The 23,287-nt window shown below is 37.7% G+C and overlaps 1 protein-coding gene across 5 annotated transcripts in view; it reads left to right on the forward strand.

The window, feature by feature from the left end:
- VCAN (versican) overlaps window positions 1–23,287 on the forward strand; it is a 157,857-nt gene that overhangs the window by 105,810 nt on the left and 28,760 nt on the right. For all 5 annotated transcript variants that reach the window (XM_029942544.1, XM_029942547.1, XM_029942543.1 and 2 more), the window contains 3 exons: window positions 8,789–14,026; window positions 17,266–17,379; window positions 20,025–20,138. In XM_029942544.1, the coding sequence (XP_029798404.1) occupies window positions 8,789–14,026; window positions 17,266–17,379; window positions 20,025–20,138 (5,466 nt within the window). The remainder of the gene's footprint in view (window positions 1–8,788; window positions 14,027–17,265; window positions 17,380–20,024; window positions 20,139–23,287) is intronic.

Consider the following 23,287-nt stretch of genomic DNA (forward strand, 5'->3'; position numbering starts at 1 on the left):
CTTTTGTTGTATTAAAAAATGGTGTTCCTTAGATATGCCAGTGTTTAGACTTTTTGAGTATGAATCGGAGGAAAACACGTCTCTATTGGCAAGAAGGCTGTAATTTTCTTAAAAAGAATGATTTGGTTCTTGGGGAGAAAATAACTTATGGTGAATCTTCTAAGTACTTGCTTGAATAATTGCAATAAGGTATAAAGTACTTCTCTGTAAATAATTGAAAGTCTAAATAGGAAAGAAAGAATCTCTGGAGGGAGAGGAAAAGTTTAATTATATCTCAGCATCTGTGTCTATGAAAATTTGACCTATCGTGTCTATTTTACCTAGACTTGCCTGCCCACATGTATCATCAGTACACACTACCTTGACTAGCTTCTACTGACTTCACTTGTTAGCTTTGTACCACAGTCTTTTTGGTTTCTTGTGGAGTGATTTAGTTGCTTTGGCCATATTCTACATATAGTAAGTTTCTGAAGGTTTTGATTTTTCTAATTTGAGAAAGGAAAAAGGAAATATACTACTAATGTATATTTCTATAGAGTATAACAATATAATATAGTTATCATTTTTCACTATGCTGCCATCTTACCTTGCTCTGCTCTGTAGGGAAGCCATTTACTATCTGCAGATGAAATCTTTTCTTCCCATCTCTTCACACTCACTTCCAGGAAATAATTGGGGGTGTTGAAATAAAGTCATTCAATCAAGCTACTGTGTGGCTGGAGAAAAGAAGATAACACAATCTATAATTTAATAGGGAAGGCAACTTAAAAAAATTAGTAAGCAAAAATGTATAATAAAGACTATTTGCTTGCTTTAGTCAAAAGAAAAAATAGGAGGAATATGATATAAGTTAATATAAGAAGCATCTTTAGATTTGGCCTTACAATAAACTCTGGACACTCATTCCTTCAATGAGCAACCACCCAGCTTACCCAGGAGGGCCCAGGGGATTTTGAGAAACACCAGGAAAAGATCCAGGGCATAAATATTGCCCACACTGCTTCTCAACACTGAGTATATGTTCAATGACCAGAGAGCCTCTAAATAAAACACCTACTACCTCCTTCCTCCTCAGACAGTTTAAATCTGGATCTCTAGTCAAGCAGCTCAGACATGGGTATTTTTTGTTAGTTTCTTTTTTTTTTTAATTTGCTTCATTTATTTATTTTGCATTACTAGATATCTATTTTAAAATGCATCTCATGGGATTTTGATGCACAGGGAGAATTGAACATTACTGGTAAGGGTGAAGGCTTTCTGACTTGCACACAGCGGCTGAAATAGACATTCCTAGGGAAGGGGATGCTTTAAGCCTCTGCCAGTTTATGCTGTCTTTTCCCCCATTTTAAGGAGATACAGGATACGTCTAATACAGTCTCCCCTGAATGAAATGGTGATCTTTGATTGTATTTTGGAGGGGTTGTAGCTTTTGTCACAAGTGTTAAATGGACCTTGGCATCTGTAAGTGAGGAAGAAAGTAGAATTAAATATCATTAAAGTTTCAGGAATAATTGTAATTAAATCACAAGTAATGGGGGGGGTATATCTCGAATTACCCAGACTGCATAATACCACACTTTGCTGTATCCATGTTACCTTGTGTATATCAACATGGAAACTATAAGGAAATATATATATATTATATCACCATATATTATCCATATATGGTGATAGCTTGGTGATAGCTTAAGGATTCTTTTGACTATATTACCAAAATGAGTTGGTTCATTATACATTTACATTGAGAAACACAGTGATTACCACCCCGACAGAAGCCTACATGAAAAACAGCTCAGGAATTTAGACATAAGAAACAGTATGACCTAAGTCCGAAGGTACACAAATTAAAGATGCAACCAGGTTGGGGTGAGGAGTTTTAGAGAAGATACACTGGAGAACCAAGGACTTTAGCTGGATCATTCATAAGTGCATGGGTGAAATTCAGCGGAGGATTTACAAAGTATTCCAAGTGGGGGTGAGAGGACTCTGCTTGAATAAAAGTCTGAGCCAGGGATGAGGAGGATAACGAGAGAAGGACATGTAGTTGCTGGGCTCCAAGGCAGAGAAGCAGAGAATTCTAACAGAGAACTGAGGGGGAGACTAAATAAGGCACCAGTCAATGGGGCCATTCAAACACCCAAAAGAGGTCTGGTGTAAGAGGTGAGCAGAAACTGCTATTGACTTTTGAAGAAAAGAGTAACATAATTAAAAATAAAATGGTGTCTGGTAAAGTTTATCTTAGTACCTTTAATTAGGGGTCTTAGAAAGGAAGTATAAATCTATATTTTTTTATGAGAGGCTTTTGTTTCACTTTGTTCAAAGATTTTACTTAAATTTTAAATCCTTGATTCTGACCGAAGCATTTTTCTGGTGTTTGGATATTTGGTACCTATCCTTCTATCAAATCCTTTGACAGTGTTGGAGTACTAAAGTGGAAAATATAATGCCTATGGTTCGTTTTTGTTTATCTGTTCTATTTTTAAGCAAACATTTTGAAACCTTAATAACCTGACCTACTTCTCAGTCATGTAGTTTTCCCTCTTATTGGTCAGAAGTTCTTGAAAGTCCCAAACTTACTGGATTATGCTCTCCAGGAAAACCCTTGCTCTTTAAAAATTGGAAGTTATGCTGTCCCTTGGGCCTTTAAGTAAGAGGAGACCACACTTAGTGATATCTCCTTACACGCACTTAGACCAGATGACTGTATCTAAACAGATTCTTTCCACTTGAGGGAACAGCATTATTAGAGGATTATCTCAAGTTGGGAAAAGAGATGATTCCCATTTATCATAACCATAACATGTCTGCCTCTTAAAAGTGGGGCCATCAGAAACACTTACGTTGTTTATACATATATATTACCCTTTCTGGGTGTAAAATTCATGAATTGAGAAATACTGAGCTCCTTGCTCAGCGAGAGGAGGCTGTCAGTATAAGATAACAAGCTTGGGAGGTGCACCAAATGACCCTTGATTGGCAAAGTTAATAGGGAGATGTGGTCACAGAATCTAATGCTGATCTCCCAACCTTTAGATTAATCTCTCTCATCTCTAGAGGGATTGAGTGTAGATATAAATATTACTTGATTTTTCAATTATTAAGGTAATTAAGGATGCAGAAACATCTGATGATATTTGGGGAGGGTGTTTATATCTTGACTATTAAGGTCAATTTTTTTTAAATGTCCTGAGTTGGCACCATTTTTAGTGTATCAAATTCTGAAAATATTGGGGAACTTAGGATGTTTGAAATAATCTGATTGAAATTTATATTAGGTGATTTTTCTTCGATTTGCAAGGTGCCAATTAACATTTTATTTTAATTAACATATCAAGTGTGAATGAAATTGGGGCACTTGTTTCTGTATGATTGATGGACCTATAGGTGTGTGTCAGAAAACATGGACATCTTAAAGAACTTCACGCTTTCTCTATTTAAATTCTGTGAGGATCCCTCAACTACTTCAGTGTGGTTTTCTATTGCATTTTTAAAATAAGGAGACAAAATATTTTTGTTGCACATTAAAGTGAAATTCATTTTGCTAAAGAAATGTGATCCTAATATAGCTCTGCTGAGTAAACTGGTATATACTTTTATTTAATTTAAAGCTCTTAAGCTTAAATTGTAAAATTCCCTAAAGAGAACATGAACTTTAAGCCAGCTGCCTATGTATGCATCTTAGCAACTACATTTTGTGTATGCTAAGAGCATAACTGGAGTGCTTGTGCTGTATCCACAAAACTCTGCCATAAGGTACTTAAAAATACATGGTGAATAATTTGAGGTCAACTCACAGTAGAGCTTTGTGTGAAATGCTGTTAAAAAATCTACTTACTGTGGTACTAGTATATGCAAGTCAAGGTATTAAATTACATTTGTATAAACATAGAACAGATTATACCCACAGTGTGCAGACTTCTGTGGTTTGACCCTTGAAATCCAAATAAAAGTTATATTATCCTTAGGATAAAATTCTAAAATAGAGTCTTTTTAAAGAACATGTTCATCTAAGAACTGGGAACATTAATGATGCCATTAGGCTGCACTGTTAATATAAAATAGAGCAGATCATGACTTTGGAATGAGATACCTGCTTTTACAATCACACAGGTGTCCATGCCCCCATCCCAGCCCACAAAGAAACTCCTATAGTTTACAGTAATTATAGTACTTACAATTTCCTAATAACATGTGTGGTGGATTGGGTAGTAACAAGAAAGAGGGACGAAGAAGTAACTGGAAAGACTGAATAACAAAAAGGAGCAAATAAGAATATGAGTGAGATGTAAGGTAGCAATGGCAAAAGTATGGGGTGGTGGGAAAGAACTCACCCATCCATACTGGATAGATTCCAGAGCACCACACCCCCCCGCTTGAGATTCTACAAGTGTGGGAACAAACCAGCCACACCGAGAGAATAAAATGTAGATTGATCTGTAGGGAATCTGTTGCCAGAAACAAAAAAAAAGAACATTTTCCTCATTCTTAAAACAATATTAAGAAATCTGATGAAACCATTTGGAGGCTGACACAACTTATTCAAACAATGAATATTAGTCTTTTAATTATGAGGATATTTCTTTCAGAGAAAGGGAACAATAATTTCAAGTCTTATTTGTATCTGTTTTATTTAAGAATTCCCATTTAATAGAGCATTTTTGTAATACATATCAAATCTATATCTTCTCAGTCCCGGTTGACTATGACGTGTCCATAGTTCTTTGGTGGTTACCAGCTTCATGGTACAATGAGAAGCTTAAGACGAAATAGCTTAAGATGTTTCTGTGTTTTCTACTATTCTGAAAGCAAGTCATACCAGATGCTTGGGAGACAGGTGGAAGAAGGAATCCTAGATTAAATGTAATGATCGGTACATTTGCAACAGGTACACCCAAAAACTTTCCTTTTAAAATAAGGAGAAAGGGGTTTTATTGAGCCATTTCTCTAACCTATTGGCAAAAGCATTTGTTTTTTTTTAATGTTTTATTTATTTTTGATACAGAGAGAGACAGAGCTTGAGAGGGGGAGGGGCAGAGAGAGAGGGAGACACAGAACCCAAAAACATTTGTTTTAAAGAGAGAGACATGTGGGAAGACAGTCAAACAGACTTGGCCAATATTCTTGAGGCTCTTAGGGCTCTGCAGAGTGGGGAAGCAAGGGTCTGCAAGAATCTGATACATAACAGGTAGTAAATGTGCAGTCACTTGGCTCCTGGGAAGATGGTATGATTAGGTGGCGTGCATAGTTGTGGTAGTGAATTTAGTTTTGTGTGCAAAAGCCTATATGAAACCAACTGTATTTGTGAAGAATATACAAAGGCCATCTCTCTGCTATGTTTGTACTGCTGTGTTGGAAATATTGTGATATTTATTTAGGCTAGAAAATGGAATGCACTGCATTTAACAGTTGAATCTTTTGATAAAATATTCTAATGTGATGGTCTAAAATGCTAAGGAAAGTCCCCATAGATTCATGTGCAATAAGAAATGTTACAGTTCCTTATCCAAGTGGAAAATGGGCTAACAGAATGTTATGTGTTATTCATTGGAACTAAAATTGAAGAATATAAAGTGAATGCCATGGTCTTTTCTTAATTGAATTAAGTAGATTTAGTAAGAGTTGATAGTCAATGAAATTAGTATATAAATTTTTTATTTAAAACTACAGTTCTTTTCTTTCCTGAGAAAAACATTTTTTAAATTATTCATTCCTTTGTAAAACATTTAAATGAACATCATTACATATCAGTTCCTTTGACACTTTGACAGTTGACACACTGACTTACCTTAGTGAATTCTCTCTCTCTGTTTTTCTCTACCCCACTTACTTTTAGAGCTACCAACATCATACATTGATGGGACCTCCATTCATATTCACCATGAAGGTCATGGGATATGTTTATGCCAGTTTTTCTTTACTATTTTTTAAGTAAGGAAATTACTTAGAAACCTATGTAAATCTATAATGGCAAAAGTGTTGTTTACCCTATTTCTGGTCTAGGAGTTTTTAAATAAACAGTATCAAGCAGTTATTTCTTTATTTATCCTGTGTTTGCTTGAAGAACTTTAGCTGAATGTTTAGTTTGATCTCCATTATTCATGGAAGGTACAAAATGTGGTGGGGATTCTCCATATGCTTGACACAGAGTTTCTTATTTAAAACTCTTTCTCTATTGGGGCACCTTGTGGCCCAGTCAGTTAAGTGTCTGACTCTGGATTTTGGCTTAGATCATTATATCATGGTTTGTGAGTTCGAGCCATACATCAGGCTCCATGCTTACAACACAGAACTTGCTCGTGATTCTTTCTCTCCTCGTCTCTCTACCTGTCCCCAGCTCAAGCTCATACTTTCTCTCAAAATAAATAAATAAACTCAAAAATTTGTTAATAAAAAATAAATTATTTCTGTGTTTAAATGAAAGCTATTGTGTGAATTTAGCATCCATGTGTGCTGCTTCTTAATGTGAATCTAGTTTTATTTACACCTAATGAAACCTAATGCAGAAGATTCAGTGTAAAGTGAGAGTATTAGCAATTTAAGACAGGCACAGTTTTGAAGCTTCAGTTAAATCCTATAAAGACGTACAGAATAGTTTAACTGAGTCTGGCTTACCTCAACTATAGTAAAATAGTATCGACAATGAGAGACTACTTAGTGTGGTGACTAGATAAAATTACTGATGTGATATTTCAAAAGATTTATTTGTACAAAAGGCATTTAAAAGGTATTCTCATATACATATATGTACATATGCACCAAATTTTTTTCATAGCAAAAAGTGGACTTCACTGCAAGCCATATTAAAAGGTGTTATTATCTTAAGATTTTATTGTGTTCTCTTTCAAAACATATATGAGGCATTATAAGATTATAGCAACAACCTCAGTAATCTAATATTGAACAAACTTGTGCTTTTAATTATAATTTTTGAAAAAAGGTAAGACATTTAATCATGGTTTTGTTTGGCAATTAAGAGTTGTTGCAACATCTGTGGCAGAAATCATTTTTATTCATTTTTTATTTTCGTAAAATACTGGACTTAGGCATTGATCTCACTTCTCTTATGGTAGAAATATTTTATTCATTTGAATACCCATAAAACTTTGTTTCCACAGGTGAAAGGCTGAGTGTATGGGATGGAATGAAATGGAGATTTGGGTATAGGATATAGGATTAGGGTAAGAACAGCCCAGCTCCACACAAGGAATATTTTATAGAGATAACACAGTGACGATGTGATGGGGTACAGAGAAGAGTTTTCTTTTTTGCTTTTATAAGGTTGAAAGGGATAAATGTAAAGAATTATATATGTCTTCTAGTTACATAAAAGTCTTGATTTCTTTGGTTTTCTATCAAAGCTTAGTTAAAAATACAGAAAGCACTTCTTAGAGTTTTTACTGATAGTTCACATACTTCTGTATTTATTTTGATGCCTAATGAGTACAAGCAATGCAAGGTCTTTCTCAGTAGGGATTTTTCTTTTCTGACTTACCTGTAAATGCTAGATGTTGGTCCTTTCATACACAGGAGGGAGTGGCTTCTTGCTACAGGAATGTTTTCCCTACTGATGGGGGACAGAGGTGGCTCCGTCATAATTATTCCTTCTGTAAGCTTCTCAGGCTTAGCCTGAGCATATGTGGCATGACTTGGGGCTAGTCTGAAAACTAAATCTGTTCATAGAATGGGAGAGGAAGACGCTGTGGGTTCCTGCATGCTTCTCTGTCTTCTTCTTGCGTCATTGCACCCACAGGCCCCTTTTCACACTGCCATGACACAAGGACCAAGACAGCGATAGTGGCAGGATCCTTTCCTAAGACAATTGAAATGCACTCTGATGAAAGTAAGGGCCCGGGATTTCCCCTTTCCTGAGGCCTGGACAAGGAGTTTTGCTGGTTTATTTCTGGTAGCAGAAAAGTCCATTGAGCTTAGTGGTTGGTACCTTGTAGCAATTTGCAATCGAGGGAAATGTTCTGAGGATATGTCTTATGTGAAGTATGCTAATTCAAATGTTTAGACGTGACCCCTGAACTTCCTTTGGAGAAAATGTTAAGAAGAAGAACTATTAACTGACCTAATCCAGAGCACCTCTCACAAAGGACAGTGGTGTAAAGTATGGAGGGCTCTCGTGCCTGGTGTTTTCAGTGAGCTGTCGTGCACAGAGCCCCCGCCCTGGGCTTCCTGCCCTTGTTTCTGGGATGTGGCTGCAGCACACCTCTCACTGTTCCACTGGGGAGAGGTTGTGTGCTGGGAAAGAGCTATAAGGAAACCTCTTCTTTATTGTTCTAAAAACAGTCTTCTCTAGGACAGATTTTGTCAAGAGAAGGACTCTTCCCATTTCCTTAGTGAATAGAGGGTGTCTAAGTATCCCCTTACATAAAACATTAAGCACTTTTTCTGTATGATCTGGTGAAATCGTCTTAATTTTTCTGGTTGCTTTTTTTTTTTTTTCAGTTCACACACATGTGAATTCCCCACATTTCACGATGACAATGTATATATGTGATTCCTTGTTCATTTTAAAGACATTGCTTTGTTAAATGTGTTGAAGAGTTTTCATAACCTGTTTCTACCACCTTAAATTGGATTTATTTTTCTTAGTGTTAATGTGAATCCGCAAATTTGGAGACTGAGAATCATGTGTAGAAGAGTGATTGCCTTTTATGTGAAAAGATTCGAATCCTTTCTTTGTGTGTGTGAGTTTAATCAGCCAGCCTTGCTATCGATTTCTTCTGTCGTACACTGCCAAATCTTCTATTCAAGTGTTGTGAAAACTCTTTGTTTTTTTCAGGTCGAATGAGTGATTTGAGTGTAATTGGTCATCCAATAGATTCAGAATCTAAAGAAGATGAACCTTGTAGTGAAGAAACAGACCCAGAGCACAATCTAAGTGCTGAACTTTTACCTGACATAATTGAAATAGATCTGTACCCCAGTGAAGAAGATGAAGAGGAGGATGAAGAATGTACAAACGCTACTGACGTCACGACCACCCCGTCAGTGCAGTACATAAATGGGAAACAACTCGTCACCACTGTCCCCAAGGACCCAGAAACAGCAGAAGCTAGGCGTGGCCAGTTTGAGAGTGTTGCACCTTCTCAAAATTTTTCAGACAGCAGTGAAAGTGAAATGCATCAGTTTGTGATAGCCGAAACTGGACAGTCTACCGCTGTGCAACCTAATGAATCAAAAGAGACAACTGAGTCGCTTGAACTTACCTGGAAGCCTGAGACTTACCCTGAAACACCAGAGCATTTTTCAAGTGGTGAGCCTGATGTCTTTCCCACCGTCCCATTGCATGAGGGAGAAACCACAGAGGGGCCAGAATCAGTCACAGAGAGAGGGCCTGAATTTGATAATCTGGTCGATGAACACATAGAATCTGTACCTCTTTTTTCTGAAGAATCTTCAGGAGATGTTGCCATTGGCCAAGAATCTCAAAAATTGGTCTTCTCAAGGGCTACTGAAGTAACATTTGGTGAAGAGGCAGAAAAAAGCACTTCTGTCACATATACTCCAAGTACAGTTACAAGTTCGGTGTCAGCAGATGTTCCAGAAGAAGTATTAGTTACCTTCGCAGGAAATGCCCTCCCCAGTGACCCATTGTCCACTGTAGAAAGCTGGGCAGAAACAACCCATAGGGAAAATGCAGAGTTCTTGGGCAGTCCTTCAATTCCAATTCCAGAAGGCTCTGGGGAAGCAGAAGAAGATAAAGATAAAATGTTCATCATAACAACTGGTTTGTCACAGAGGAATAGTACAGATACACTTGTTACTTTAGACCCTAGCAAGATCATGATCACGGAAAGTCTTTTTGATGTTCCTGCAACTACCTTTGATTCAGTCTCTCAACAACTTTCTGCAGAAGTAGTGCCTACAAAATTTACAGGGGAAACAGACACTTCTGAGTGGGTTTTCAGTACATCTCTTGAAGAAAAGAGGAAAAATGAGGAGGCGGGATCTTCAGTTATAGCTGCTACAGTTCAGGTTCAGTCATCTACACAGAGATCAGATCAGTTGATGTTACCCTCTGAATTAGAAAGCTCAAATGAAGCTACACCTAGTGGTTCAGCATCTACTGCCAGGAGCAGTTTTATGTCCTCGACAAAACCCACACAATCTGAAAAAGAAATGGCAAGGTCCACTCTTGTCTTTACAGAAACAAATGTTTTAGACAGCCTGGGGGCACAGACTGCTAAGCCGAGCAGTAGCCCTCACCACAGGGCTCAAGAAGGGCTGTCCACTGTCCCAGGTAGCCCCGCCTCTCTCTCCATGGAGCTGGGCTCTGGAGAAGCTGCTGCCGACCCGGAAACCACCACTGTTTCTTCATTTTCATTAAATTTTGAGTCTGAAATTCAAACCAAAAAGGAAGCAGCTGGCACTTTGGCTCCCCATGTGGAAACCATACTCCCTTCTGAGCCAACAGAATTAGTTTTGACTACTGTAATGGACAGGGAGGTTGCTGAAATTATCTACCAGACATCCAAAGAAAACTTGATTTCAGAGATCTCAGGAGAACAACATCATGAGGCAGAGATAAAGGGCTTTTCTACAGATTTTCCTTTGGAAGAAGATTTTAGTGGTGACTTGAGAGAATATTCAACGGTAACTTATCCCATAGCAAAAGAAGAAAGAGTAATGATGGAAGGCTCTGGGGATGCAGCATTTAAGGATACCCAGATTTCATCATCTTCGATAATACCTACTTCAGGTCACAACCACAGCGCCAACTCAGAAGGACCCAGTAGCACCTTGGTCAGCACTGTTAGCTTCCCTTGGGAAGAGTTCACAGCCTCAGCTGAGGGCTCAGGTGAGCAATTGGTCTCAGTAAGCAGCTCCATGGACCAAGTGATTCCCAGTGCTGTGGGAAATGTTTATAGTACAGATTCCCCGTTTATTGACCAACGATTGGGAGAAGAAGGTGCTATTAATGAAGCTGATACAAGATCCACCATTTTACCAACATCAGAAACTGAAGGTACTGAAACTGCAACAGAAAAGGAGGGAGTGAAAGTCGATGTCACAGTTTCAGCGAAGTTTCCCCAGACTATGGCGCCAGCCAAATTATGGTCCACACAAGAAATCAACCCTGTGAGACCAGGAATTGAAAGTGAGAGAGTGTCAGAGGAAAAGATTCAAGAGCAAAAATCTTCTGAATCCCCTCAAAGCTCTTTTGCACCAGAACAAACAGTTTTTTATTCACACACGTTTACTGAACCTGGACTCCAAGCCACAGATTACTCAGTGCTAACAACGGAGAAAATGTATAGTCCTGATGAGGAAATGGAGGAGGAAGGCATTTCCTTAGTTGAAGTGTTTACTGCAGATCCAGAGGCAAAGGGCATGACACCCTACACTGCTGTCCCCGAAGTTACTGAAAAATCCCATTTTTTCTTAGCTACTACCTCAGTGACTGAATCTGTATCCACTGAAAGTATAGTTACAGATTCCTCAATCAAAAAAGGGGAAAATGTAAAGCCTTTTCCCAAAGTTATGAGACCAATAATTAAAGAGTCAGATACTGATCTTTTATTCTCTGGACTGGGATCAGGAGAAGAAGTTTCGGCTACTGCAGTATCAGTGAATTTCACTGAAATGGAACATGTCATTAGCACATTATATCCTCAGGTTTCTCAAATGGAGAATTTAGAAACCAGCCTCATAAGTGATACAAATGAAGACTATAAGGGGATGGAAAATGTGGCAAATGAAGTTAAACCACTCATTTCCAAGACAGACAACCTCTCTGGAAATAGTGAGACAGCATCCAGCACAACTTTTCTAGAAATTTTAAGTGTCACCAGAACTGAAGGACCCTCTATGGCACCTCTCACTTTCTCCACAGATACTGAACATTCTAAGAGTCAGACTCACAGTTGGACAGAAGAAATCCAGACCAGTAGACCACAACCGATGCCTGAACAAGTCTCTAATGAAAATTCTTCAGCCGCAGAAACAAAAGACACGGCCACCCCTCCCTCTGATTTTCTGGCTAGAACTTATGGTCTTGAAATGGCGAAAGGATTTGTTACATCAGCGCCAAAACCATCTGACTTGCTTTATGAACATTCTGGAGAGGGATCTGGGGAATTGGATATGGTTGATTTAGTCCACACTTTTGGAACTACTCAGGCAACCAGGCAAGGAAGCACTGCATTTGTTTCTGATAGATCCCTGGAAAAAGATCCTGAGGTTCCAAGTGCTAAAGCTGTTACTGTTAATGGATTCCCAACAGTATCAATGTTGCTGCCTCTTCATTTAGAGCTGAATGAAAGCTCCCCAGATCCAACTAGCACACTGTCAAATACAGTGTCACATGAGAGGTCCACAGAAGGCGCTGCAGATAGTTTCCAAGACCATTTCAGAGGAATTGAGGATTCTACCATAAAACCTAACAGAAGAAAAGCCACTGAAAACATTATCATAGATCTGGATAAAGAGGACAAGGATTTAATACTGACAGTTACAGAAAGTACCATCCTTGAAATTCTCCATGAGCTGACATCAGATAAAAATACTATCATTGATATAGATCACACTAAACATGTATATGAAGACATCCTTGGAATGCAGACAGACATAGATCCAGAGGCACTCTCAGGACCACACGGCAGTAGTGAAGAAAGTGTTCAAGTTCAAGAGAAGTATGAGACAGCTCTTAACCTTTCTTTAACTGATGAAAACTTTGAGGGCTCTGGTGATATTCTTCTGGCTAACTACACTCAGACGACACATAATGAATCAATGACTTCTGAAAACAGAAGCCACTTAGATCACATGGGCTTACTCTTCACAACTGGGATCCCTGTTCCTAGCATAGAAACAGAATTAGATATTTTGCTTCCCACAGCGACATCTCTGCCCATTCCTAGTACATCTGCCACAGTTAATCCAGAGATTGAAGAACCAAAAATTGAACCAAAAGCCCTAGATGATATCTTTGAATCAAGTACTTTGTCTGATGGTCAAGCTATTGCAGACCAAAGTGAAGTAATATCCACATTGAGCCATTTGGAGACACAGGATGAGTATGAAGAAAAGAAATACGTAGGTCCTTCTTTTCAGCCAGAATTGTCATCAGGAGCCGAGGAGGCACTGATAGATCCTACACCCTATGTAAGTATCGGTACCATCCACCTCATGGCTCAGAGTTTAACAGAGGCATCTAAAGTGATGGAAGGATCCAAGCCCTCAGATTACACCGATTCAGCATCAGCACTTACAGCTTTTGCAACGCTGTCCTCTCAGACACCATCATCTCCACTCACTGTCTACTTAGGCAGTGGAGCCTCTGAAAATGCAGAGGGCCCCCAGACAAGTGCACGGCCAGGGACGGATGCCAGCACATCTCCCATGTCTCCAGGAAAACTTGCAGACCCTGAAGTGACTTTCACATCACCAAGTGAAGAGCTCTTTCACATAACCGATCCTCCATCCATATCTTCTGACACTGGATTAGAACCTTCAGAAGATGAAATGAATCATAAGTTACTAGAACAAATGGAAGCTTCTCCCACAGAACTGATTGCTGAAGAAGGAACTGAGATTCTCCAAGGTTCCCAAAACAAAACCAACACTAAACTTTCTGGAGAAACAGTGAGGATGTTTCCCAGTATTAGGACACCCGAGGCTGGAACTGTGGCCGTAACTGCAGGTGAAATTAAGTTAGAAGGTGCTACACTGTGGCCACATTCTACTTCTGCTTCTGCAATTTATGAAGTTGAGGCAGATGTCCTGCCTCAGCCCAGCCCACAGGCTTCTGAGAGGCCCACCATTTCTTCATCTCTAGAAGTAAACCCTGAAACACAAGCAACTTTGATCAGAGGGGAGGATCTCACAGTAGCAACATCAGAACAGCAAGTATCAGCAAGAATTCTTGATTCCAATAATCAGGCAACAGTTAGCATTGCAGAGTTAAATACTGAGCTTTCAACACCATCATTTTCCCTTCTGGAAACTTCTAATGAAACCAGTTTCCTGATTGGCATTAATGAAGAGTCAGTGGAAGGCACAGCAGTCTATTTGCCAGGTAAGGTTACAACATTGATAAATCTGTTTCCAAACTCGGAAACAGTCCCTTGGTCTTAACATATGTATGTGTATAATTTTTACTGCAGTATTAAATCAGTGGAGATTTTTATATTATTCACATAACACTAGGACAGGCCACGGTACTGAGTCCATAATTAGATGAAAAGAAAGTAAGTATAGATTATTTCTGGGCTTTATAGATATTCTTTATATTTTTTGGGGTTTTAGAAACAGCACATAATTGCGGCCTAGGAAAAGTGAAATTGTTAATGGATAAAAATGCTATTTGGCTTTACCCATAACTAAAATATTGCTTTGTCATATCCCCTGAAGTTATACATCTTAGTTTAAAAACAGGGGAAAACTCCCATTTTAAAAGTCTCTCATTGACAGGTTCTATTCCTGTGATATCAAAATCTGTCAGTTGAGAGTAGCAAATAACCCTAATAAACATTCAAGTAGTCTGTGCAATCTCAGTTGTCAGTCCATACTTTCATGTGATTTCCTTACTCCAGATAGTCTGCATAATGCTCTAGCACAGTACCTAGCCGGAGTGGGTATGTATTTACGCCCTGCCTGTCAAAAGAAGGTTTCTGCTTTTTAACTGAGTGGAGAGAAAGCATAAATTTGATACTGGTTCATATAAACCCTCTCATTTGATCTTCACAAAAATGCTGCATTATTATTATCATCCCCTTATTATTACCCCTATTTAAATCAGGGAGAGGTAGATGTCCAAAGAAGTTCTGTAATTTGCCCAGCATTGCAGAGCCACACACACCATCGCATTGGAGGGATTTGAATCCAGATCAACCCCACCCTAAAGTCCATGGTCTTTTCATCGCTCTGCTGGTTTCCTATTAATGTAGTATAAAAATGAATAATTAACATTTAATGATTTTTAAATCAGAAACCTTGGGATATTGTCTTTGTGGAATTTATTTTCCTTTTAATCTAGCTTGATAATATTGAGAAGCCTGCTTTAATGGTATTTTCCAGTAATGTTATTTAAAATAACAATGTCAGTAGAATCCACAAATATCCATTACCACCTAGCCACTACCTAGAAAAAGGGAAAAAATCAGTACCTCAACGGCTGTGTTGTTGAAAATGTTTTATTTTAATGAATATGTTTTACAGCATGGCTATACTTAGAATTATTCTCCTGATTATTTCAGTGTTATCTTTTGTACCATTAATGCTTCAGCTTGTTCTGCTTCAGGTAGAGTTAAATATCATAAAGTGCAACTTTTATAAACGAGTCAAAGTATTTTCTGAATAAAACTAATCAAAGGTGATGGATGGAATTTTTTATTGTCACTCTATATTTAATCTGTAATGATAACCTAGTAATCTGGCCAATATATTCTTTTGTAATTTCATTAAAAATACTTTAGGTTGGTGAAAATATGATACAGAAATCCTTGGTAAATCACAGAAAGGGAATTAAGTTTGACAGATGACTGAGAAATGTGTGCCAGTGATCTAGCCCAGTGTTTACCTAGAACTCGAGCTTGCGTCTTCATTGCACAGCGAATTGTCACGTCAGGAGGATTTGGTAAACGGCAGCTCATATTGGATTGCCCGGTCTATCTATCTTTTGCAGGTTCAACTTTCAAAGAGTCATGCAAACTGTTTAGGGAAGCATAAAATTTGTCGAAACAAAGCTTTTCTCCTAATCTGAACTACTTTAAGTTCACAGAAAGCCCCACTTGCTTGCGAAGTCCTTGCCCTCAGCATGATGTCTGGAGTCTGTGGTGGGATTAATAACAGTACTTCATAGCTGTGTGGCACGACAGTTTTATCAAGCTCTGTTGCATAAGTGTCACTCTGGTTTTGCATTGAGGGCAACATGTCGCTAGGTTGTTGATGGCACCCTTGACCTATAAGCTGTGCACTTTCAAAGGCAGAAGGCTGTAATGGCTAGGGAAATTTTGCATATTTTTAGAACTCTAGGAAAAAGAGTGTTAAAATGACTGGGGTCATTTTTGGAGTAGGTGTGAGCATCTGATTATAATGTTGAACCCCCACAGGCGAGTAAATTATCTGTCAAGTCTTTCTCACAGTCTGGGATTTACTTAACACTCAGAAAGTTTGAGTTTGACTTTCTTGTATGGAAAAGCTCAGTTATCTTCCACGGCAGTGCTCGCTTATTTGAATATTCCTAAGTTTGTGTTTCATGACTAGACGTCTTTTTTTCATGTATGATTATTTCAGGAATTCGGGACTCAAGATTCTTGCAAATAAAGTTTTTCACCCAAATATACTATTTATTTCAATTATTTTGTAGAACTTTCAACTCTTATCTGTATTTTTAGACATTTTGAAATAAGTGATCCTGAAAAAGTATTAAAATAATAAACATAAGCAATTTATGTAAATAGAATTATCCAAGCAATATTATGGAAGAATATATTTGCTAAAAATATTGTAGAAATATTTGCATTTAGAAAACATATTTTAAAGAGTTTCTTTCTCCTCAGAAATTTGTGTGTGTTGTCTTTACATTTATCTTCTAGGAGTGTCTATTTTATTTGTGTTTTAATTAGAAAACTATAATAAAACTTTGGGGTCTCAAAAAATTGGGGGTTTCATTAGCTGAGGTATTTGTCTTTGGGTTTGTTTTTACACAGTAGAGTTTAATTTATGTGTTGCTTTTCTTCAAGTATAGTTTAAAGGAGTACATTTGGAACGTGTTTTTGGAAAAAGCATATTAATGTAGCAGAAGAGACTTCAGTGCACACTTTCGAAGAAAAACAGTTTCTGAGCATTAAGTGGTAAAAGGCATAATAATTCAAATGATGATAACCAGCCAAACTGCTAAAAAGAATGCATGTTCTGTGTACCCAGCCATTTCACATGAACTAACCTCGTTTAAAAGAATACATTTTCCATTCACTGTGCACATATGTGTAATCATTTTTGACTAAAATCAATTGCCATTATCATGCCGACTAAATCTGCAGTAGAATATATTAGTTGCCAGATACTGTACAAAATCTTGTTTAAAAATAATGATGACTGAATCCCAGAAATGAATAGATGCAATTTGTAACAATTAGTTATAATGCCAAGAAACACTCCAGAGAGTAAAGTTAATGTTAAATTTTATGTGTAGTATCTAAATTGCTATGGTAAAGCTTATATTATGGTAGCAGTAAGTGGCAATTTATGCTAAAGTGCATTGAAACTTGGATATGAGCCTAATTGCTTTTCTTACTTTCCTGAACATGGTAGGACCTGATCGTTGCAAAATGAACCCGTGCCTTAATGGAGGCACCTGTTACCCTACTGAAACTTCCTATGTATGTACCTGTGTGCCGGGATTCAGTGGCGACCAGTGTGAACTTGGTAAGATGTTCTTGCCTGAAAGAGTGTGATGCTTTTCCAGAATATATATTGGGGCAGAATTTATATTGGTCAAAAGATTTCAGAAAAACCCATGAGTAGATGAATTATTTGTTAAATGACATTAAAATCATAGAGTAATTTACATAGAGTCTGGGAAATGGGGACAAGTGTTTACTGAATTTTGTTAATATACCCAAAACTCAGTGAAGCTTGCTGAAGTGAATTGTGTCTTTTTAGTTTTTGCAGGTAGGCTTTACAGATGGAAAGTTGCATAAATAGTAAGGAAATACTTTAATCTATTTCCCTCAATTGACGTATCAATAATCAACTTCAATCCAAAATAATTTTAGAAAGCTATATTTAAAACTTAGGGAGTTTTGGGGCACCTGGGTGGCTCAGTCAGTCGAGCGTCTGACTTTGGCTCAGGTCCTTGTCTCATGGTTTGTGAGTTCATGCCCCACATTGGGCTCTCCAGTGCCTGCATAGAACCTGCTAAGGATCCTCTGTCCCCCTTTCTCTGACCCTTTCTTGCTTGTGCTCCCTCTCACTCTCTCAAAATAAATAAACATATAAAATTTATATATATATATATATATATATATAATTTATATATATAAAGACCCCCCCCCACTCTGATTTGGCTGACTGTAGACCTTTCCTCTGAGAAAAGAGATGATGGAATACATTGGTCATGTGATCCTTTTAGAGGTGCCATAAAGGCTTTCTCACACAATTGAGTAAACAAGGCCAGGATAACACTTTAGATTACACAAAAATACTGAAATAAAATCCTCAACAATCATTTTAAAAGAGTGCTTGTCTTGTGAATTTTTTAAATGTTTATTCATTTAAGAGAGAAAGAGAGAGAGAGGGAGGGAGAAAACAAGTCGGGGAGGAGCAGAGAGAGAGAGAGAGAGAAAGAATCTGAAGCAGGCTCCAGGCTCTGAGCTGTCAGCACAGCTCATGCCCCAAGAGTGCTTGGCTTAAAAAAAGAGGTGGGGGCACCTGCACAGCTCACTCCGACTTTGGCTGAGGTCTTGATCTCACAGTTCATAGGTTTGAGCCCCGCGTCAGCCTCTGTGCTGACAGCTCAGAGCCTGGAGCATGCTTCGGATTCTGTGTCTCCCTCTCTTTCTTCCCCTCCCTCGTTCACATTCTGTTTCTCTCTCTCTCTCCTTCGAAAATAAATAAACATTTAAAAAAGTCAATAGAGCTAGTATTTCTATGTTAACTAATAGGGCTGTAGAGATGGCAAAAGAACAGATTTAAGGAATAACTAACATCTTAAATATCATTTACATATACATATGTATATATATATAAAAAAGCATCTATTTGCCTCCCATTCTGTTTTACATTAAAATCACTTAAAATAATTTAATGAGTTAATATATGTGAAGCTGTTAGAACAATGGCTGGTACTTAGCAAGCATCTCTTGATTCCAAATGTTTGGTATCACTACTATATATTATTATCATTACTAAAGCCATTCCTTTAGGTACTGTTACATTATATACCTCTTGGAAATTTAATTAACTTTGTATATTTCTGTAGTTGAATACTCTTTAATATAAACATTAATTGAATCCTTAGTGGAATTGCAAAACGCTCTGGAAATAAAGCATTAATTTCATCAGATCATACAGGTCTAGTTAGAAAAGTTGCATTTAATATAGATGTTAAAGTTGGGAGGATTTTGACAGCTGCTCTGGGAGACTCAGACACAGCAAACATAAGTACAGACACCACAGACTGCAGAATGCATTTCATTTACTGGGAGTATTGAGATATGCCTACTTACCTGTCTGTGGAAGAGAAACGTATTAGAAGAAAATACTTGCAAGGAGGTTAGATTTGTATATATCTAAGAAGATTCTCACTTCAAGAGATTACTTCCTATTCTAGTAATCTTAAATTTTGGTATCATCAGAATCATGTGGAGGGCTTCTACAAAACCGATCATTGGTGTTCCCATCCACCACAGGGTCTGATTCTGTAGGCCTAGGGTGGGACCTGCAGGATGAGAACGTGCATCTCGAACATTCTCAATTGATCCTGATGCTGCTGGTCCAGGGACTACATGTGGAAGGTCTCTGCCCTGGGTGGTGGGGATCTGTGGAAGTTTTGGAAGCCAAAGAGTAAACTATCATGACTGCTTTTGAAGGAGATGACAATCAGCAGAATGAAGGATGTACTGGAAGGGAAAGGCCCGGAGGCAGGAAGGCCATTTACACATTTTTAGTATTCACAGGTGAGGTAATCAAAAAAGGAGCCAGGATTGAGGGTGGAAAGCCCAGAGAATTGTTTTGTTAGTTTCAGCACTCATGTGACTCATCTAAAAGCAATGGAGACAATGACCCTCCTATGAATAACTTTGAAATTTTCTTAGGGTTGCCAGATTTGGCAAATGAAATGCAGGAAGGTCAGTTAAATTTTAATTTTGGATTAAAAAAAATAATAAATTCTTATTGTAAATGGGCCCTAAATATAGCATGGGACCTATTTATACTTAAAAATTATTTTCTTAAATCTGAAATTCGAATTTAACTGATTATTCTGTTCTTTATCTGGAAACCTTGAAGCAAATGAGACCCTTTGACCTTTTCTGAAAATACTTTTGTGGCCTTTTATGATTTTATTTCAGATTTTGATGAATGTCATTCTAACCCCTGTCGCAATGGAGCCACATGTGTTGACGGTTTTAATACATTCAGATGCCTCTGTCTTCCAAGCTATGTTGGTGCACTTTGTGAACAAGGTAAGAGCTGTTACATTTCTAGGATGAAAATTTTTGGTACTTAATTTCAAATGTTACTTCTAGACGGCTGTTTGTCTTAATTATTTGGGTGTTTTTAGCAATGTTGGCTATATGGCATATTTTTTCCTTCAAAGGAAATTCACAGGTTATCTATGTTAGGTTTTCTTATGTGATTGTCCATAACTCATAACACCTGAAAAATAGTGTTGACTCAATCACTGCTGTTTTGTTGATAAACTAGAATTTCGTTCGGACAGGCACACTGAGCTGAATTTCAGAACACCTAGCCAACAAAAGGACCATTGTTGCAAGTATTCTTCCTGAGGACAAAATAGGCTTTGACCTTAACCCATCTTTTTGGCTTGTAGCAAGGAGTATTAAATTCAATATTGGTTGCCTTTATTTTCTCCTCCTAAGCACTTGAAGATCAGTGGGTTTATTTTTCATAGTTTATCATCTCAGGAGAATTGAGTTGTTATAGTTGTTAGAATACATTAAGTTTGGCTTGGCAAACATTAAGTAAAAGGTATTATAAATGTGATCAATAGGGAATTTTCTTACTAAAGAAGCATCTACTTTTTCTGAATGAAACAAAGACCTATGTTCAGGATTGCTTGGATCTCATGATCCCTGTAATTTGTATTTTATGGCCAACCTGAATGTATTTTCGGTAGTTAATGGTAACATTTCTTGGTCATCAATCAGAAACACATTGCATGTTCAGCATCCTCAGCTTTGAATGCCGATTTCCTTTACTTAAAGTCATACAGTGGTTTGGCTTTGAAAAAAGTACCTAGTGCCAAACTTCCTTTCCACCAGACAGAACAAAAATGTAGTAGACGCTCAGACACATCGGTCCGGCCCCACATTCTGCTTTGCAGTGTTAAACCAGATGTCACCACAGTTAGAACAAAACCGAAAGCAGCATGTATTGAATTGCCAGTCACAGAGGATAGATGATGGCTCCATTTTTAGGATTTTTTTTTTCTCTCAATTGCATAGGATGAATCTGTTTTAGAATTTAAAAGATAAATATGCAAGTTGACTAAGAAAGAGCCACTTCTTAAGGAAAACAGTAAGGAAGATACCATTCTTTGAAGAAAACAAAAGGGTGAGGTATCTGAAACATCAGATATGTTAAAATGATTCTGGCTTCCCTTAGTTCAAGTCCAAGGAGCAATTCAAAAAATCATCATTCGGGGCACCTGAGTAGCTCAGTAGGTTGAACGTTGAACTTTGGCTCAGGTCATGATCTTGCAGTTCGTGGGCTTGAGCCCCACATCGGGCTCTGTGCTGACAGCTCAGAGTCTGTATATCCTGCTTTGGATTCTGTGTCTCCTCTCTCTGTCGCTCCCCCGCTCATGCTCTATCTCTCAAAAGTAAATAAACGTTAAAAAAAAATTTTTTTTTAATCATTCATTCAACAAATGTTTACTGAGCACCTACTATCTTCAGGTGCTGTCCTGGGCACTGGAAGTAGAAGTTTGAGCAAAACAGACAAGGTCCCCAGTCTTGGTGACTCAGCATAATTCTTGACAGGGAATAAGAGATTCTATTTGTTGAATGCCTTATATTTACCAGATGTTTCCAGATATATCATTTTGTTTAGTTGACAGTATTTCTATATGGGAAGTGGGCCAGAAATTGAGGCTCAGAAAGGAAAAGTGACGTGTTTAAGGTCACACAACTAGTAAATTAGAGAGTGGGGAAAATGAACCTAGGCTGCTTTACGAAGCCCAGCTTTTTCTTGATTTCTTCACACTTTAAAAGTAACTCTCATGGATAAGCATTTTACTTATATGTATCTTAAAAAGGTTTTGCTTTTTTTTTTTCCTTTCTTATTTCTGGTGCCACCTAGCTCTCGGGCACATTCTATTTTGTCTTAAAGCAAGTGTACTTTCATCCATTATTTGCTGAGAAACAGTGATCCCAGTCTGTTTACCCGATTGCAGCTGTGCTCCTGTGATTTACTGCCAGGACGCTGAAAGATTTTTTTTTTCCTCTTTTCAGGTTGCCTAAGAACAAATATTTTTTTCATTAACAGCAGCATTGTTGTCTAAACAGTTTTCTATCCAAATTTCAGTGATGACTACGCTGTTGTTTCTTCAGCTGACCTTTTCTTCTCTGCATTAGTAACGTCCCCACTCCCCGTAACTCTGGAATAGGGGACATGTTTTGGCAGAGTGATAATGGTTATAAAATCTAGAAGGGGCTTTTAGAACAGTATGGAGCAGATTGCCCCAAACTGAAGTCAGTGATACAGCTTGCCAGCAAGAAGTGCCTAAAGGTTAACAGTTTCTTAAGGCTCAACAGCTATATGTCACAAATGTTGGAAATGTCACCTACATGGCATAAAGAGAATACATTTTTTAGCAAAATTGCATAAAAGTGATAGTTCCAGCTTCTGTAGTCGTGAACAGGAATTATCGTACCCTCCCTCACCATAGCCAGCACACACAGGTAAAACTAAATCTGGGTCATCGTCATGTAACCTACGAATTATAGTAGTTTTAAAGCATAAGAAGAATCTCTGTGTGTCAGATGATTTTTAAGAAAATATCATCTAAATGTGTTATTTTTAGATGAGATTAGAAAAACAAACAGGCTACTTCCAATAACCCTGCTTGACACTTAGTCCTTCATTGCATATTTATTGAATGCATGAATAATAAAAGGTATGTAAATCCATATGGATATTTGGCTTTTTTTTTCCCAATAAAGAGTTTGTTAAGTGGTATCTGCACATATATTCATAATCATCAGGATCATAGATGTATGGTTTCAGTAGCATAGATGAATAAATAAGTGAATGCATACAAACACACATACATACATACATACGTACGTAAACAAATGTACAAACAAACAAACTGTCCCAGTTTGGACCTGTGTTCTGATAGAAAGATACTCACCCGTTAACCAAGAAAGGCATTGCAGCAATGATGTGGTTGTGCATCTAAATTTTATGATCGTTTGGGATTTTTGGTGTAGGGGAAAACATACTTAATGATAATTTATTTTAATGATAAAAGACAAAGACTGGACTAAAACCATTGGGTTAATAGAGGATATGAGTGTGTAGAAGAATTTTTTTTATCTAACACCATATTCAATAAGTTAAGCATTCTCTAGAATTTTAAGCTGTGTCC

The sequence above is a fragment of the Suricata suricatta genome, chromosome 6 (genome assembly GCF_006229205.1).
Source record: "Suricata suricatta isolate VVHF042 chromosome 6, meerkat_22Aug2017_6uvM2_HiC, whole genome shotgun sequence".
Lineage (NCBI taxonomy): Eukaryota > Metazoa > Chordata > Mammalia > Carnivora > Herpestidae > Suricata > Suricata suricatta.